Raw genomic sequence first — 18,848 nt, forward strand, 5'->3', positions numbered from 1 at the left:
TTCAACAAAAAGTAGGTGTGTAAATAGTTTTTCACGCTTGTACATTTCTGTCGCTACGCAGCTGTTTTGGAAAGCATGTCGTGTCTATGCATATTAAGAAGAAGGAAGTATCACATTTTCCTCTGACCTATGTGAAGTTACTAGTGTCCCTTACACATACCGTGTGAAATATTTAAGGGACACAAGTGAAGAGCCTAGGGAAAACAGAGGTAGAGAAATGTCGGTCTCCTTGTTAATGCTCCTTCTGATGCCTCTAATACATTATGCTTCTCCTGTAAGAAATGTTTCTCTAAGGTGTTTGGAAGACACAAATCAATTTCTTTCTGATCTGAATGCAGTGGAACCAAAAGCGTATGCAATAATGAGTAAGTACATTTTTCTACCTCTGGTATGTTTACAAGGGTGAAATTGGGCTATGCCACCTAGTGACCACACTACAAAACTTAGGAGCAGAGGTGGAAAGGCTGATCTTTTTCTGTATGTAGAACCCACAGATGCAATTTTGGTCTCAGATATAAATGGTGAGGCATATAGAATCCAAGAGGTAGGAATTTAACTGTGATCTGTCTACCTATGGTAATTATATGGCCCCTATTACCATACTATCTGAGCATCTCACAACCATAAAGGTACCTACCCTCACAACACTTCTGTGAGGTAAAGATGTATCTCCCATTTTCCCAAAGCTATTCCCATTTTACAGACAGGGGCACTGAAGAACAGAGAGACTAAGTCACACAGGAACTCTGTGGTGGAGCAGGGAATTCGGTTCTCCTAAGTCTCAGGCTAGTGCCCCCACGGTTGGACCATCCTTTTCTCAGGGATTAGTAGTACTATAGCAAGGAATGTCTTTAATGGGAAACTCTGCTTTCAGCCTTCCTTTAAACAGTTCAGTTTAGGATCAAATCTTGTTTGCTATCCTCAGATGGGCATCCTAGTGAAGTCACTTGTCTCGCTAAAGCTTTAATCCTGCAGTTCGATGTATTAGCACAGACTCTAACATTCAGTTTCACAGAGCTCCGGGGGCGGAGGAGTCGGGGGGGGGGGAAGTCTGTACTAGCATATTCAATTATAGGAGCGAGCTCTAAGAAGGTAACATGATGGCAGATGAAATACATTATTTTGCAGTTGTCTATGATGTATGTTAGAAGCACCTTGCAAACTTGCAGAGGGCATTTCTCCTCATTTCAATGGATTAATCCTAGCTTCTCAGTGGTGGAGATGCACAGAAATTTCTTTTAGCCCTGAAATGTTCTGTGATATTGGGCTTTAAAGATGTAATTTTATTTTAAGCTATTTTAGGTTGGGCTTCTGCTAACTGACCCCCCCCCCCCCCCCGGCTTTATGGACAGAGAGATACAACAGTTCAGACTGGGGCGTGGACATGATCTTTTCCCCCCCGATAACGCTGTTTGAGAAACGAAATTCTGGTTGCCACAGAGTTTATTTCATAACTTTAATGAAACTGGGTCAAGACTAAATTTTAGTTCAAGTGCAAGACAGTGGTCAGGTTGGTACTATACTTTGTATTATCGAAGAGTTCTCTGATTGGACAGCCTGACTTTTAAAGAAGTGTCAATTTCCTATGGGATGCATGGCAGGCAACATACCTCTTAAACTGGCTTGAGCTTCCAGCTTCGTCTAAGGAACTTTATTTACTCAGTATATTTGTTTTGAAATTTCAGTGTATGATTCTTTGGGAAAACTTGGTAGCAATATCCTTGGTGGAAATACAGACAGACTGGGATCCTACACTGAATGTCTGTCTGCCAAGGTGCCTTCAGGTAAATTCCAAGGACAATACTGCAAATTGCAAGTGCAGCAGGTATACTCTTTTCAAGTACTATATTATTTTGATTGATGTTATACTGGTGTGCTACAGTTGACTAAAACTTGCGTAAATGCTTAGGTGCCGATCCTGCAGTCAGTTATGAAACCAAACCCCTGCTAACATCAACTGAGTATGCAAGGAATATAGAATCAGGCCCTTCAGTATGCAAAAATAATGACTGGAATTGAATTTCAGGAAATTATTATTTATGATTTGAATTGTGGTGGTACCCAGGAGCCCCAGTCATGAATCAGGACCTCATTATGCTAAGCTCTAGACCTACACAGAACAAAAAAGACAGTTCCTGTCTCACAGAGTTTACAATCTGAACTATAAAACCATAAATTCTGCCAAAATAGATTTTGTCTGAGAATTCACGATCACAATAATTTTAAGTCAACTGCCCCCTCAGCCTTCATCTGATAGTTTATTGACATAAAATAATTGACTAAATTTTCATAATAACTCATCTTCATTCCTACGCTTCTTCTGAAAATTGCTACGTTTCTGATTAGGAATCCTGGACTTGCAAAGGATTGATACAGTGAATTCTACATGCAAAAAAAGGCTTCCAAATTTAAGTTCATTTTCAACCAAGCTAAAATGTAAAAGATTATACAATGTGATGCATTATGTGATGTATGATGATGTCTTTGTTTGCCATTATTTACGTGTTACAGTAGTGAGCAGGAATCCCAATGAAGACAGAATGCCTTATTGTGCTAAGCACTGTACAAACAAGTTAGAAAGAGGATAGTCCCTACTCCAGAGAGTCACAGTATAGGTGTTAGACAGGTTGGAGATGGGGTAGCAGACAGGATGAAGTAACAGTAAAATGAACAATGTGGAATTCCTCTTGGCTTCAATGGGAGTTCATGAGCAGTATCGGACCTTACATTTGAAAATATCTCACTTCCAAGAACACTAGAGGCACTGAAATCTCATCCTTAACAGTCACAAATACTTTTAGGGATTGCTATAAGGTAAATCAGCCTCCACTCTGTTACTTGCATGTAGAGATATTCCACCAGCACTGTTTGTCAACATGATAAGTTTCAAATGTGTTACATTAGGTAACTAACTAACTAAAAATACTTTTTCTGATCAACATAAGAAACACAGTAAAGATAAGAAAATTCTATCTCTTTTCAATATTTTGTAAGTTCAAATATGACCCAAAATGAACATAAGAACGGCCATACTGGGTCAGACCAAAGGTCCACCTAGCCCAGTATCCTGTCTTCCGACAGTGGCCAATGCCAGGTGCCCCAGAGGTAATGAATAGAACAGGTAATCATCAAGTGATCCATTTCCTGTAACTCATTCCCAGCTTCTGGCAAACAGAGGCTAGGGACACAATCCTTGCCCCTCCTGGCTAGTAGCCATTGATGGACCTATCCTCCATGAATTTATCTAGTTCTTTTTTTAACCCTGTTATAGTCGGATTCATAAATTTTAAATGCAGGAGAAAGCAAATTTATCATCAAAGCCTCAGCAGTTGATGGAGACCCATTGAATTATTCTTTTTTAATAAGAAACAAATACACTATTAATATCTGATGTCTTCAATCAGATAAGTGGTTTTTGAAGGAAAACAAAATGTCAGGGTTAAATACTAGCCAAACTCCATGTTTAATAGAAATATCCCTCAATTTGCATGGACAAGAGAGTTATTTTATTTATTCTTATATTCATAAATGATTAAGAAAATATTTGAATACAATTGTGCTCTTTGTCTGACATTTGCATGGTTTGTTTTTAATTATTATTGTGAACCTGGTAGTGCATTATAATGATTGTGTTAATACTTTGCTTTTCTACAGCACTTTTCCTCAGAGGAGCTAACATTAGTTAGCTAAGCCTCACAAAAATCCATCTGAGGCAGGCAAGGGATCACTTGACCCATCCCTGAGATGCAGTCACTGCTTTGGTAGCATCCAGCACATCAAGTCTACACAACAGTTTAGAACAGGAAATACTAACTAAACTGGCAGGAAGAATTTAGTTTGGCCAAATGTAGCCACCTACTTTGGAATCTGGCTATCACAGTGGAGTTAACATTAGGCCAGTGAAGAGTGTTTGGCAAGAACATTGAACTCACCCACAACCAACGATGGGATCAGATTTTAGTAAATCTGAACATCAGGCCAGGTCCATAGCAAGAACAGGAGAAAAATCAGCCAGCTTGAGCTGTGGCGGTTCCCTTCCAGGCTGTGGGACAGCCTGCTCCAAAACTTTACTTTTGCTATACTCTGTTCTTGGTGAATGGGCAATTGTCTAGTGAGTCCCCTCCTGCTACCTGCTGAACCCCAGTGCCTCACACCCAGGCCCTTCTGGGGAGGTGAGATGGCTGTAGGGTGACCAGATGTCCAAATTTTATAGGGACCGTCCCAATATTTGGGGCTTTGTCTTGTACAGGGGCTTATTACTCCCCCCTCTTCCCCCCCCCCCCCAGCCCCGACCTGATTTTTCACCCTTGCTATCTGGTCATCCTAGATGGCTGCTGCCTCATTTTGCTTTTTATTCTGGGGAGCGTCACCAGCTACAAAGACTCCCACTCAATCCCTTTGGCTCTTCACAGGGATAGGAAGTCACCTCACCCTTTCCCCTTAGGGGCAGATACACTAACACCTCCTGGAGTGTCACAGTGCTCAGGGAAGCATTACCCCTTCTCCACCTTTTCCTGGGTACCACATGCATTCCCCTCCATTGCTGGCCAGCACCACTAGCCAGTTACAGTGAGGGACAGGGCTATCGTTATGCCTTTTCCTTGGCCCCTTTGGGGTGGCTGGTACTCTGGGTGGTGCTGGCCTGGAATGCATTTGGACCAGGCCCCTGAACAGTGGTGGTGTTTGGAGGCTCCTTGTGCCCTTTTCATGTGCATACCAAAGCAAGGACTAAACACAATCGTATGAGGAACTAACTCTCCACAGACATCTTGTATATATTGACTAGGGCTAGGATTTTCAAAGGAGCACTCAAATTCCATTGAAACTCTATGGGTTTAGAGAATCTAACTCCCTTAGGGTCCATCTTCTGCCTAGGCCTCTACCTCTCAGCCTAGGTTGTTTGTAAACATTTTGGGCAAAGAGTGCTAAGGAGAGTTATGTCTTCCAGGAAGGGTTTGATTACAGTATTGGTATATGTGTTCCTGACTCCTGCCACGAGGAAGACATTACAACGTTCGCAATATTAGGTAAGAAAAGCATGTTTTTATCAACCTTTAAAAAGCAAAAAGTTGAGGTTAAGAGTTTGTTTTGGTGGAGTCCAGCCAGCATGCAGAAACAATATTCTTCTTTCTTTACAAAAAATTACAAAAATCCCAAATGTTAAATTCATTTGGCATTGAGGACTCCCCTTCCACTCTCCTGTCTGGCAGAGTCCTCGTAACCCCAACAAGGCGAGGCCCAGCATTCCTGGGGGGCTTGACCCCCAACCCTGCTGTGGTCACCTAGGACAGGGGCTAGGGTGTCCCCACTCCAGGGTACTCTCTCTGCACTGGGCACTTCTCTGACCCACTGACCATTACAATTTAAAGCAAATGCAAGTTATTTAATCAACAATTAATTTTAAAAAGAATAAGGAAAAATGGGAAAGGTTAAAGGAAACACATCACCCCGCTCTGTGGCAGGGAACATCACAAACAGTGTCTCTGGAATGTCAGGGCAGTTCACAGTCTGTTCCTTGTAAGTCCCAGGCCTCCTGCTCAGGCCCTGGCTGTGCTGTAGGGATGCTGTGGGTTGGACACTTGCTCTGGTGGTGGCCACACGCTCTCAGGCTCTAAGTGGTAGGACCCTTCTTCCCAGTGTCGCCCCCGCCCTGTCGGGGTTACGATCCAAGCCTGGCCTGCAGAACCTCTTTGCTGAGGCGTCTCCCTGTGCTGGGCCCGCTGCCCAGGGTCCCCCTCGCGCTCCCCCTCGCGCTCCCCAGCTGCTCACTGCACCCAGCTCCGGACTGCTCCAGCCCCAGCTCCATCATTCTGTCTCAGCACTGCTGCTGCTGCTCTGCCTCCAGCTCCTTGGGCTGCTTCTCTAGCCCCTCTGGCTCTGGTTGCTACAGCTCTGCTCCCAGGGCAGGTCTGCTCTGCAGGCTGCTTCTGTAACTCTGCTTCCAGCACTGACCTGCTTCCTGGGCTGCTTTTCTGGCCCTTTTGGCTCTGGTTGCTGCAGCTCTGCTCCCAGGGCAAATCTGCTCTCTCTGGGCTGTGCCTCTGGCTTTGGGGCTGCAGCTCTGCTCCCAGGACAGGGTCTGCTCTCTCTGGGCTGCTTCTCTGGCCCCTCTGGCTCTGGGTTGCTACAGCTCTGCTCCCAGGACAGGTCTGCTCTGCAGGCTGCTTCTGTGACTCTGCTCCCAGCACTGACCTGCTTCCTGGGCTGCTTTTCTGGCCCCTCTGGCTCTGGTTGCTGCAGCTCTGCTCCCAGGGCAAGTCTGCTCTCTCTGGGCTGTGCCTCTGGCTTTGGGGCTGCAGCTCTGCTCCCAGGACAGGGTCTGCTCTCTCTGGGCTGCTTTTCTGGTCCCTCTGGATCTGGCCCAGCTCTGCTCCCCAGCTCAGCTTGGGCCCCTGCTTTCTCCTTAACTCGGCCCCACTCTGTCTGACCCAGGCAATTCCAGCTCACAGGGAGGACAGGACCTCCCTGGCCTCCTGACTCCCTGATTAGCCTGCCCGCCCTGTCATTCAGGCTGACCAGGAGCATTGGCCTCTCCCCATTGTTCCTGGGGGCTGTCAGTCTCAGGGTCCTGATTCCCCATCGACCCTTCCCCCTTTTTAGTACTGGGAGCTAGCATCTAAAACACCCCCACTGAATGTTAGTAAGGGGGCAACAGTCCCCTTACATCTAGTTAAAAATACAAACTTTCCGGAGCTAAATACTTACAATACACTGGCTACAGCACCCTATAATCAACACATTTCATGCCAAACAGATTACCTATTCAGCTTCTGCCAGAAGAGGATGGGCTAGATAACCGAATAGGCCTTTCTTGTGGTTAATTGTACTTTTCTACTGATAGTTACTGAATTTCCATATTCATAGAAAATGAACACTTTATACATATCAAGCTGTGCTGCCATTCTGTACACTTGGGCCACTTTTCTATCATTATGGAGAATTATCACTGGAACATGCTATTAAAAGATTTAAAGAGAAACTATACAGAGAAGGTGGGGGAGGTCATATCTTTTATTGTACCAGCTTCTGCTGGTGAGAGAGACAAGCTTTCAAGCTACACAGAGATCTTCTTCTGGGCAGACACGACTACAACAACACTGCATTTAAAGAAGAACCAGACATTTATATTGATAACAAGAATATCCAGGGTTATAACAGTAAAAATTAAACCAAAGCCAACACAAGCATTTTGAAAGGAATGCAAACCCTCCTGACATAATCCACCCTTTAGCTACTAGGGATAGAAGGGAATTTTTCGGGGGCAGTAGGGCAGATTATTTCATTATTGCTTATTGCTCTGAAGCAGCTGATACTGACCTCTGTCAGAGACAGCACTAGATGGGTCCACTGGCCTGATCCAGTCTGACAATTCCTTTCTTCTTAAAAAATTATTAATAATAGTACTTTTTTTGGAGGAAAACAACCTTCTGGAGGTAACCTTCTGCTCTGGCCTCCACCGGGACCACCTGGCAGTACAGCGTGTTGAAAATGTTTTGATTTTCCAAAAATTTCATTGACATTTAAAAAAAACCAACCCAACCTTCTAATAACACTATTGAAAATATTTGCTTTTTTTTTGTTCCTGTTTTTTCTAGCTGTATTTTCACTGGCTTGCCTGCTGTGCTGTGACTGCCACCCCAGCTTAACCAGGCCCAGGAAATACCCTTGCTGGCCGGTGTTCCAGACAGTAATGGAGTAGGCCTCTGCTGTGAGGGACAGAGAGGTTGGGGGCGAATGGAAGGGGTGTGGCTCAGCCACAGAGCATTCAGATTATTTTGAGCCAGCAGACCAGCGATGGGAGGCCACCAGAAATTACCGCAGTCTCCACCAACTCCTTCTGAGCTGTACCTCCTGAATTGGGGCCAATATTGCTAACTCAGAGTTTAAATGTATATTCTTCCCACAGCTAAAATTTCCTGTGTTCCTCCAATGGGGAGGCCATGTCTACGCATGCTGGATGAATGATAATTCCCTAATAAATTTCCTGACCCTCTGTGGTACTCTGGGAGAGTACTATGCAGTAGGATCAAATCACATGGCAGGAAGTGGGAGGGGGGGTCTTACACTTGTTTTATTTTTTTCATAAACATAGTCTCTTATTTACTATGGATCTGATTTTCCTCCCATTGAAGCCAATGGGAATTTTGCCAGTGACTTCAGTGGTAGCAGGGTTGGACCTTTAGAGCATGTCTACACTGCAATAAAATGCTCGCAGCTGGCCTGGGTCAGCTGACTCGGGCTCCTGGGGCTCAGGCTGTGGGGCTATAAAATTGCAGTGTAGACACTGGGGCTTGGGTTGGAGCCTGGGCTCTGGGACCCTTCCCCCTTGTGGGGTCTCAGAGCCCAGGCTCCAGCCATAGTCTGAATATCTACACTGCAATTTTATAGCTCCTTAGCCTGAGCCTCACAAGCCCGAGTTAGCTGACCCAGGCCAGCCGCGAGTGTTTTATTGCAGTGTAGACATACCTTAAGAGTCCAAAACTGAGATTTTCTAAGTAGTTTAAGAGAGTCAGGACCCAGCTCATGCTGAATTTCATTGGGAGTACTCCCTTAGGTGCCTTAAAAAATCTGAGCCAAATGTGTTATATATAGTATCAGAAGTAACATAAATAATAACAATATTAAATAATAAAATCAGATTCAACCCCACACGTTTTGGGGGCAGGGGAAAAAATGACAGTGCTTGGAATGCAGTGAAGGCCTATAAAAATTCAATGCCTAGGATCTTTTCATACTCAAGAATCCAAGCTAAGGGTCCAAACTCTACAAGCCAAAACACAAGTAGGCCAAAAAACGTGACCATGCTCCTCTGAAAGGACAGCTCTATGAGTGGGAACTAATAAGTAAAGATGGAGTATCATTTTCAGCTTTCACTCACCTCCTTCAGAGAACCCCTCAAAAAGGGCCAGACACTCATCTTGAACCCTGCCTGCCTGCCCCAGACCTTTGTCTATGATAAGTATCAGTAAATAATTGCTGAAAGTTTAATATTCTTGGAAGAGAAAATTTGTTTACAGCTTGGACTTACAGATGAACAGTTGTTTAATAAAACTGTACTAAACAGAAATACAGTCTGGGCCTTAAGGAACAAATCTTTCCATTTACTTTCTTGAACAAGCTGCTAAGATTTATAATCAAAAAAGCTGCCTTATCGGGGATTGTAATATTAATTCATTCTTTCTTGACAGATATATTTAAATTCAAGACCATCTCTTTTGTATCACCTTTCCCATCTCTCTTCACTTTGAATTCTACAGTCTCATCTGTGAGTGTAGCCAGATGTGCTAAAGGCCTTTTTTCTATTGATGCGTTTGCTGCTATTTGTCTGTGAGTATGGGAGGGTTTGGGATATCAGTTTTAAAAGCGTGTCCTATAAAAGTGATTGTCACTCTGCAGTAATGAACTTTATTTCCTCCAGGTTTGTTAGCATTTTGTTTATTGTCTTACCAATCACTGGAACTGTTTATGCTGCCGCTGTGAGGTGGGAAGTGAAATTTGATGAATCACCATCAGATAGTTTACCTTCTGCAAATTACGGGAGCACATCTTCAAATGAGAAAGATAAGCGTGAATCAAAGGGAGATATCAGACGGAATCATTATAAAATGAATTCGGTGCTGCCAGTTGTTTCTGATGATGTCTGCTACACAAAGAAAAGTAAGTATTTTCTCTGTGTGAAGACCACAAACATGTCAAGTCATACTTTACATAGTACACATTTGGGAAATAATAGATTCAATGCTCTACTGTAACAAAATACAAGATTGGTTTTAGATATCGCCTGGAGATATCTCTTTTAAAGAGCACATCAAACATGTATCATAAATGTACCAGTGCTTCAATATTGGTTTCCATATTTTATATTTTATATTACAAGAAATGACTGTGGCTTAAAACAATCCTGTGCAAGGTTTGGATACATAGCAAAAAAATCCTGTTGGACCTTAGAATGTGGATCCCTAAACGCTATTATATTTTAACTATTAGTCATTTTATTGCCATAGTCGAATCAAATGTTTTGGTGATGTCAAAGGCAAAGGTACGTACATAAATCTGAGCCAAATGTGTTATATATAGTATCAGGAGTAACACAAATAATAATAATATTAAATAATAAAATCAGATTCAACCCCACACGTTTTGGGGGCAGGGGAAAAAAATGACAGTTCTTGGAATGCAGTGAAGGCCTATAAAAATTCAACGCCTAGGATCTTGTCATACTCAAGAATCCAAGCTAAGGGTCCATACTGGCTCTACAAGCCAAAACACAGGTAGGCCAAAAAATGTGACCGTGCTCCTCTGAAAGGACAGCTCTATGAGTGGGAACTAATAAGTAAAGATGGAGTATCATTTTCAGGTTTCACTCACCTCCTTCAGAGAACCCCTGATATAATAGATATTAGTTTGAAAAGAAGTTCAATGTCCAAATATTGAAAAGAAATGAAAAGCAGAAGAGGCCTGATCCAAAGTCCATTAAAGTCAATAGAAAAACTCCCAGTCTTTTCAATGGGCTTTGGATTGGGCCCACGTTATAAAAATCAAGGAAAATAAATGAGGACCCAATCCTCCAAACTTTGCTCAAATGATGAATCCTTATTCACATGAGTTGTCCCAATGGAATAAATGGAACTGCTTAGGTGACTAAAGTGATTAATTCTGGTGAATAGTGGCTGCAGAATCAGGCTCCGAGTTAGGTGGTCCAGGTGTGGTTCTAGTGGACATGTGATTACATCTCAAAAACCATACTAGACACAGGAATATATAACTTGAAAGCCATGTGCTGTGTGTATCAGAGTTAAAACCGTTCGTGAAATATGTAGGGGTTTTTCCCCCCTGGGAATATTATTGTTCACTGAATGTACATAGTATATGGCTAGTGGAATATTTGTATAAATCAACTGGTCACTTGCATAATTTTTAATACTTAACAGTTTTTTGTTTAATTGTTATATAATTTGTATAAGGGCATGTTAATCCCTGGATTAGTCTTGACTATAAATTATCTACGTTGGAATACCACATATAAAGGGTGTATGGGGAAAAATACTGATTATGATCTATATAAATTGAGAGTGAAACAAGATCTCACTGAAACTGCTCATTGACAATATTGAAACTGTTCAATTATTATTATAATTTGCAATATTTGGGGCTAAATCTATCTTTAAGGAAAAGTGTATCCAATTTTCTTTGATAATTTGAAAAATAGATTCCGTATTTGAAAGGTTTTCTATAAATTCTTTCTTTGTTGTTTTTGATTATTCCTATGTTGGATTTTACAATCCCAAATTAAATTATTTACATGATTTATGTGTTACCAAACTATTACAACTTGAATTGTCACTAAATATCACCTCCCTGATGTTGTGGGGCCCAATCCACCACTCGCTAAGGAGTGTGATCCAAATCCCTTCTGAGTCTTTCTATTGATTTTAATGGTTTTGGGATCAGGATCAAAGACAATGGCAAAACACTCATTAATTCTATGGAAATAAGATGGAGCCCTTGGGAAAAAAAGAAAAGCCATTTTTACGTTAATGATACGAAATTCATTGGTTAAAAATTCCAGGGTGAATTCATCTTTGTTGTTGTAGCTTTTTTAGGTGCCTTGGACAGCACTCTAAAATGCTTTTCCCTGCAAAAGAATCTTCCAACTGTATGGACAATGAAATCCTCTAAAGTTGTCTGCTCTGCACTAAATGGTATCCGAGTTTTGAGTCTTGTATGGATAATTTCTGGACACACCAGTCAGATGGCAGCCTGGCAGAATTTAGGTATGGGGGATGTGACAAATTAGCATACATTATTGGGTTTAAAGAAAGACCAGTGTTTATTTTTTGTGTTCACAATCAAACTGCAGTTTTGTAACATACTTGGAAGTCAGGTACATACTCCATAGACCAGAGGTGGGCAAAGTACAGCCCACGGGCCACATCCAGTCTGCAGGACCGTCCAGCACTCTGGGCAGTGGGGTTGCGCGCTCATGCAGGGCAGCGTGTCTGGCTCCAGCCGGGCAGTGCGGCTGCCAGACATGCTGCTCTGAGCGGCATGGTAAGGGGGCTGGGGGTGGAGGCCGGGGGGTTGGATAAGGGGCAGGGAGTCCCGGGGAGCAGTCGGGGGACAGGGAGCAGGGGGCAGTTGGATGGGGCAGGCGGAGGTTCTGGGTGGTCAGGGGACGGGGAACAAGGGGTGGTTGGATAGGGCAGAGGTTCTGGGGGGGGCAAGGGATGGGGAACAGGAGTGGAGGGCTTAGATAGGGGATGGGGTCCTGGGACGGGGTGGTCAGGGGACAAGGAGCGGGGTGGGGCGGTTGGATGGGTGGGAGTCCTGAGGGGGACAGGCAAGGGGCAGGAAGTGGGAGGGGTCGGATGGGGGCAGGGGCCAGGATGTTTGAGGAGGCACAGCCTTCCCTACTGGCCCTCCATACAGTTTCACACCCTGATGTAGCCCTTGGGCCAAAAAATTTGCCCACCCCTGCCAAAGACTGTAAACATCCCCAAGTGGAAGAAGCAGGGTAACTTGTTGCCAGCAGATTATGTTTGTTTTTAGGGGTCCTAAATAATTATGAGGAAGTAGTATGGGCAAGAGGGATCACTATGAGGCTATACACTCTGCAGTAAAAAAGTAAAGAGTTTGTTTAAAGGAAGTAATAAGGATGATGCCCAACAGAAAATCTACAGATCTTCTAGACTAGCGGGGTGCAAAGAGGTCCATCAAAGAGATCATAGAGAAACTGAAGTTTCTTTTCCACATTTGTCTCCATGACAGAGGATTATGGAGAAAGCCTTATATTCTTGTTAGGTGTAATTCAGGTAGAAAACTGTCACGGATAAACTTATCCAAAAGGGAAAAAGAAAAAAAAAGAGAGAGAGAGAGAAAAGAGATGGAGAAACTTGAGAAATGTAATTGAAATTGGTTATGTAGGACTGGATGGTATTAAACCAAGAATTCCTAGGGAAATAAATAGTAATTTGTTAGAAGTAATTTGGTATTTAGACACTATGGTGATGGAGGCATAGACAAACCTAAGAGGAGGATGATAATAAGGCTTAGCACTTACAGAGTGCTTTTTGTCCTTGGCTTTCAAAGTTTTTTACAGAAGACGATAAGCATTATTGTCCCCATTTCATCTATGGGAAAACGGAGGCCCAGGGTGGTTACTTGTCCAACATCACACAGCATGTCAATAACAGAGCAGGGGATAAGACCCCGGAATCCTAACTCCCACCCTCGTGCTTTCTCTATCTACTAGACGACATTGCCTTCCCTGTGTGACGTTATATGTTATCAAAACAAATCATTTTATGTTTCTTTCTTTTTTATTATATATTTTATATTTCACTACAGATAATGTATTGGAATGGAAAGCACGAGTGCTAAAAAATCCCATATATGTTTATTCTCGGAGTGGACCTTTTTATTTAGGTGTTGATACATTTTTTCTGATCAGGTAATGAGATTAAATTATCTGGGTTTATTTAAACTCTGACTGTTTGCATTATATTGGGTTGATAAAGGTTGCTTTGACATTTAAACTACTAGCAACTATGGTTTATTGCTCTGTAAACATTGTGGGCCCAATTCTTCACTGCCTTGCACCCTCAGTAGTCAGTTACTTCTGTGCAAAGTGAATGCAGATGGCACCACTGGTGTAAGTGAGTGACAAAGTCTGATTTGGTAGAAATTCAGATCCACTCTGCACAATGGAAATAACTACACAAGGCAATGGTGAATCAGGCCCTGTGTTTCCATATCCCTTGCTTTTGTATTAGTGAACGGTCTCGTCTATTTACACCGCTTTCTTTAACTGGATGGTCTCAGAATTGCTCAACTGTATGGCAGAGGCCTATGCTGCTAAAAGCTGAGAGAGAGTCTGGTTTCATTCAGGTGCTAGGGCCATGTGGTTTGGAGCTAACAGATCTGAGTTCTATCATTTTCACCATAAAGCTCTGAGTCACCAACATAACTTAGTCAAATATAGCCCAGGCATAAGATTTTAATTAATTTTAACTGCATGAAAAATTTGAAGTGCCTGTGTTATTCCATTGTTAAGATCATTTGGGACAAAAAAGAAAGACTGACACACATGCAAAATTTCTGAAAGGATCCAGGCCCAGATTCTCAAAGGTGTTTAGGCTCTTAACTTTCATTAAAATCAATGGAAGCTGGGGGGAGACAAATTGCCTTGAGGATCTGGGTCCAAGTTTTTAATTAATTGCAAGTCATAAACTAATAAACAGATTTACTTGTAAATTCTCAGCAAATTCATTCTGTACTCTCAGAATAAGTGCTGTAATTTTGGGGAGGATATTCTGTTTTTCACACAAAAGAGGTTGATTCCCTGGTCTAAGTGCCAAACAGAACTCAGCCTTAAGTACGGAGTTGTATCCAATGCCTCCATAATAATCTCTATCTGAAAGAAAACATATTTGAATTTCATTTTTTAAAAACACGTACTGGCTGTTTGGTGGCCTATATACAATGGATTGGTGTTCTCGGTCTAATTCCTGGTGGGCAGGTGTCCAAATCTGACACACACAAAGACACTTCTTTAATTGACAGAAGCCTAGGATCGGGTGGGCATGGAGAATCTGGTCATGACTGTACCACACTGGTGGGGCAAACTTGTACCTACTTGTACCTATGGACACAGGACGTCCTATTCTGGTGCTATCAACCTAACACTTTCACAAGAAACCTATTAATAGGGACAGTCTCCAAAGTTGGGGAAATATTAAACATAATATTAATTTGTTTCCAGTGGCTGGTTGAGTTCCAGGTCACTTCTAAACATGGTTCATCACTCAGAAAAAGGAATCACCCTGAAAGTCACACTGAAATATCTTTGTAATCGACTAGCCAGGTATGTTTAACAATATTTTCTCTTACAATTGTTGGTAGAAAGGTTCACAGTTTAGAAATTAAAAGCAAGAAAAGACATGTAAAACCAAAACGAAAAAAAAAGTGATGTTAGAGTCTTATAGAGAGAATGTTTTGCTTCCTTTCTTAAAAATTATTTAAGGGCTTATCTGCAGCATGAGATATTAATGGTAACAACAGAAATAAGTGTTAACAGCTGGATTTTGCAAGGTACTGTGTCCCTTTAAGTCAGCTGGTCTGACTCTTATTTACACTGAGGCCTCTTTGCCCTGAAAGTGGGTGTAAATGCCTGAAATGCCTGAGTAGTGTAAATGGGCCTGAATGTGAATGTACATCAGGCTCAATGAGTATTGAGGGTGTTGAGCACCTCACAGGATCAAGCCCCACTCCGCACCCCCACCCCCCATGGTTGTGTAGCCTGAACATTCTGCTATGGCCGTTTTGTTCAACATGGCCTTAACCCAGCCAGAGATTCCCAGGTGTGGATCCTTCTGTGCTGGTGTAGAGATGGTGCAGACAGCATGGCCACCTTGTACATCAGTCACCAGTCCCCCTAACATAAGACAAAGGAAGCGGGCATGTGGGACTGGGGCAAGAGGCTATGCCCAGATCTCCAATGGTGTAAGGGATTTTATACAATCAGCATCAGACGTGTAAATCAGAACGGGTCCCCACAGCTCTGAATCGGAGAGCCACATCTGGCTCCATGAGGCCCTCCTTCTCCCCTATGTCCAAGCACAGCTTGGATGTAGTAGAGACTTAGGGTCTCTAAGTCTTTTGAAGATGCTATCTAGATTCAACTGTAATTTTCCTTGTGGGTCTGTACAATGTTGGTGGAGCTGGGGAAGTGCCCCTCTTGCTTCCTTGCCCCATATCACCGGAGAGACTTATTGCAGTATGTTGGTCTCTGCACACTTTTTTAACTTTCTTGCATATCTAGTAAAACCGCATTTTAGGGATTCATCATTGGAGCTGGGTGGGTTGTGTTCCCAGTCAACTCATGATTAAAGTTGGGACTAAACATCTGTAGATCACGCTCCCCACCAATAACTGCTCCTTAGTGCCTAGGCCAAGGCCTAAACACAGCTGAGGACCCAATTCCATACTCCTTGTGAAAGAAAATCTCCCACTGAAGTCTGTGGCAAGTCTGTTACACCCTCACCCCCCATGTTCATTTATACATAAAGTTAACAGCACCCATGGTAATAAGATAGAGACCTGGAAAGTTCTTGGAGTCACCGTATAAATGCAAAAAACCCTGGGGATTACAGAGTTATTCCAAGCAAGTTCATCCACCATGTATACATTTTAATTAATCTCTTTTGATTGTATTATATTTACAAACATACAATAATATAATTATATAGCAGAGTCTGCCTTGAAAATGAAAGCACTTTAAAACTGTGGAAACTCCTACCTAAATCATGGATACAGAACCTTTATAAAACCTAATCAACTCTCTTCTTGCTGTGTTTTCAGACTTCAGCCACTCCATATGTATTCCATATGTCTTTTAGTTGGGCTTTACTCTGTTATTCCCTGGGGATCGGTATGGGAGATCTCCAAATTTCATCTAGATAACTGCAGAAGGGTTTGGTGGTCCAATCTTTTTCTCCTAAACAACTTCATTTCTGTAACAGAATCAGTAAGTCACGCATCATTTATTTAACCAAATTAATTCACTAGCACAAGAAGTCGAATGCTGTAGCTGGATAATTTTATGATGAATAACTGCAATTGTAGTCATATATGCTAAGATAGTGGTAACCAAATCTCCTCTTTTGGTCTAATGGATGATATCTACACAGTAAAGAAGAAATAAACCCATTTTACTACTGGCTAGGAGAATTATGGAATTGTTGTTAGTTACCTCTGATGCATCGAGTATTCATAATTGTTAAAGGATATCAAACTTGATGGTATGATTTACTATAACAAATCATACATGGTCAAATCTGATGTCCTTTCTTAGGCAAAACTCCCATTGATGTCTTTGGGTGGTGTCACGCTGTCTGGAGTGGCTCACGAATGTGAGTGTCTACCTTTTCCTTCCCCAGTCGGGGCATTATTCTGAGCTGCAACCCTCTCTTGGTTCAGAGATGGGTCAGCTTGCTGAGCCTTCACAAACTCCTTTGAGTTTCACTTAAATTCAGAGCAGACTCTGAAGGATTTTCAAATTCCCCCTCAGAAGCTAAATTGCAACTGTCAACAGACTGAGGGCACTTCCCTCCCCTTTGCCACCTTCCCTGCTGTCCATGGACAAAACAGGTAGATCAGATCCACGCTCCCTTCGGGACAGTGTTATAACACTAGCCTGCTTAGATATGGCTAAAATGTTATTTCCTATTAATAGCAAATTTCTGATGCCTACGATAACATCACCCTTAAATCTTCCTCCTCAAGGTGGACTTTAGCCAGGGCACAGTCACAGAAATTTCAGCCAAAGCTAAAATATTTAGACTTTTTTGCCAGGAAGTCTGTCCCCTTACCAAACTTTCCTTAAGCAAAATGATTTGTGATGCCTCATCTCTCCACTCAGCACATTCAATGCCATTCATTCTAGCACTCTTAACAAATTCTTCACTACCTTCCCAAGACTCAGTCCTAATATACTTAATGAGGTCATTGTCTTCCCCTACAATTTCCTCTGAGATCAAGGTGGTAGCATTGGCACGCCCAGTAGGGGAAGTGGGTGCAGATTGGGGGTGACCTTAAGTTTTAGGCAATTTAGTTTTATGTGGCCAGGCGCCCCACAGTGATGGCAGACTACCTGCCTTCCCTTAGGATAAGAGGTTTCAAAATCTGGGCTCCCTTGAGGTTTTTTTAACGAAGTTGGTCTTAGGTTTATTCCTAGACCCCCTCATCCCTCTTAACCTGGGGAACAGGAGGATTTCCCTTCCCCTGGAGTTTGAACCCCTCATGAGCCCTTCACTCAGTGTATTCATCAGCAATTTCTGCTGTCTCCAAAAATGTGGAAGGCTTTTTGTCACAGATGGCCACTTTTACCTCATCAGCGACTGTCCCCAGTAATTGCTCTTTTGCCACCAGATCAAACAGTTCTTCATAGCTACCTTCAGCCCCTGCTCCTACCACCCATTTTTCATATAGTTAAATATCTCCTGCATATATTCCACATGAGTGACATTGTCAGACATTTTAAGATTTCTATACTTCGATCAATAGGGGTAATCTTAAACCTTTTCAATACATATTCATTAAATTTCTTATACACCTTAGTATCACCCTCCTCCGTATCATTAAAAACTTGTCGGGGGGGGGGGGGGGGGCAAAGGGAAGAGGGGGAGGATGGTTCCCATGCCTGGATTCACAAGTTCAGAGCAAACATTTTCAAAATTATGAAGCAAATCTTACATATTTTCTTATAGCATGGAATACAGACTTAACAAGTGAGATTAATGCAGGCAGCAATTTAAATAACATTTCACAGAGTCTAAACACTAATTACATTCTTATAAGAGTAATGCCTACTTTGAGAAAATTAACATACAGGTAAACTGGTCTGGTTTGTTAGTTCTGAGTTTGTTAGTTCTTAGCTAATGCCTGCAGCCTGGGCAAGAGTGGGCACTTGGCCTGCCAGCGTCACAGAAGAATTATAGATTAAGACATCAAAGGGAATTTTACTTAAGTAAAGAGTAAAAATTCAGTAAGGACTTCAAGCTTTGACTCTATATTTGCAGTTAGTGAACATAACTTTGCACTATAAGAGCACTGTCAGCTACCAAGGCGTGAACAGGAGATTGGCGTTTGTGTGTAATTCAGACAGGCAACCAAAACTTTGGATGCCTCTCCAAAGTTTATCCAAACCTCTTGAATCAGCAAACCTAGCCTGGAAATGTCTTAAGAACAGTCAGTCGCTTGCGCTCGATTTCTGACATTGCCTCTTTTCATGTACCAAAGGGCCTTCCTTGCCTCAAAAGCTCTCCTCCAAATTCTTTTTTTCCTGGCTT

At 42.4% G+C, this 18,848-nt stretch overlaps 1 protein-coding gene across 1 annotated transcript in view; it reads left to right on the top strand.

Moving 5' to 3' along the window:
* The first annotated feature begins 217 nt into the window (after positions 1-217).
* Positions 218-18,848, top strand: part of LOC122465963 (O-acyltransferase like protein-like) — a 34,956-nt gene continuing 16,325 nt past the window's right edge. The window contains exons 1-9 of the mRNA XM_043547357.1: positions 218-365; positions 1,686-1,825; positions 4,949-5,027; positions 9,189-9,327; positions 9,419-9,657; positions 11,595-11,774; positions 13,348-13,450; positions 14,762-14,863; positions 16,360-16,525. Coding sequence (XP_043403292.1) covers positions 218-365; positions 1,686-1,825; positions 4,949-5,027; positions 9,189-9,327; positions 9,419-9,657; positions 11,595-11,774; positions 13,348-13,450; positions 14,762-14,863; positions 16,360-16,525 — 1,296 coding nt within the window. The remainder of the gene's footprint in view (positions 366-1,685; positions 1,826-4,948; positions 5,028-9,188; positions 9,328-9,418; positions 9,658-11,594; positions 11,775-13,347; positions 13,451-14,761; positions 14,864-16,359; positions 16,526-18,848) is intronic.

This window comes from Chelonia mydas, chromosome 5, assembly GCF_015237465.2.
Source record: "Chelonia mydas isolate rCheMyd1 chromosome 5, rCheMyd1.pri.v2, whole genome shotgun sequence".
In the NCBI taxonomy this organism is placed as follows: domain Eukaryota; kingdom Metazoa; phylum Chordata; order Testudines; family Cheloniidae; genus Chelonia; species Chelonia mydas.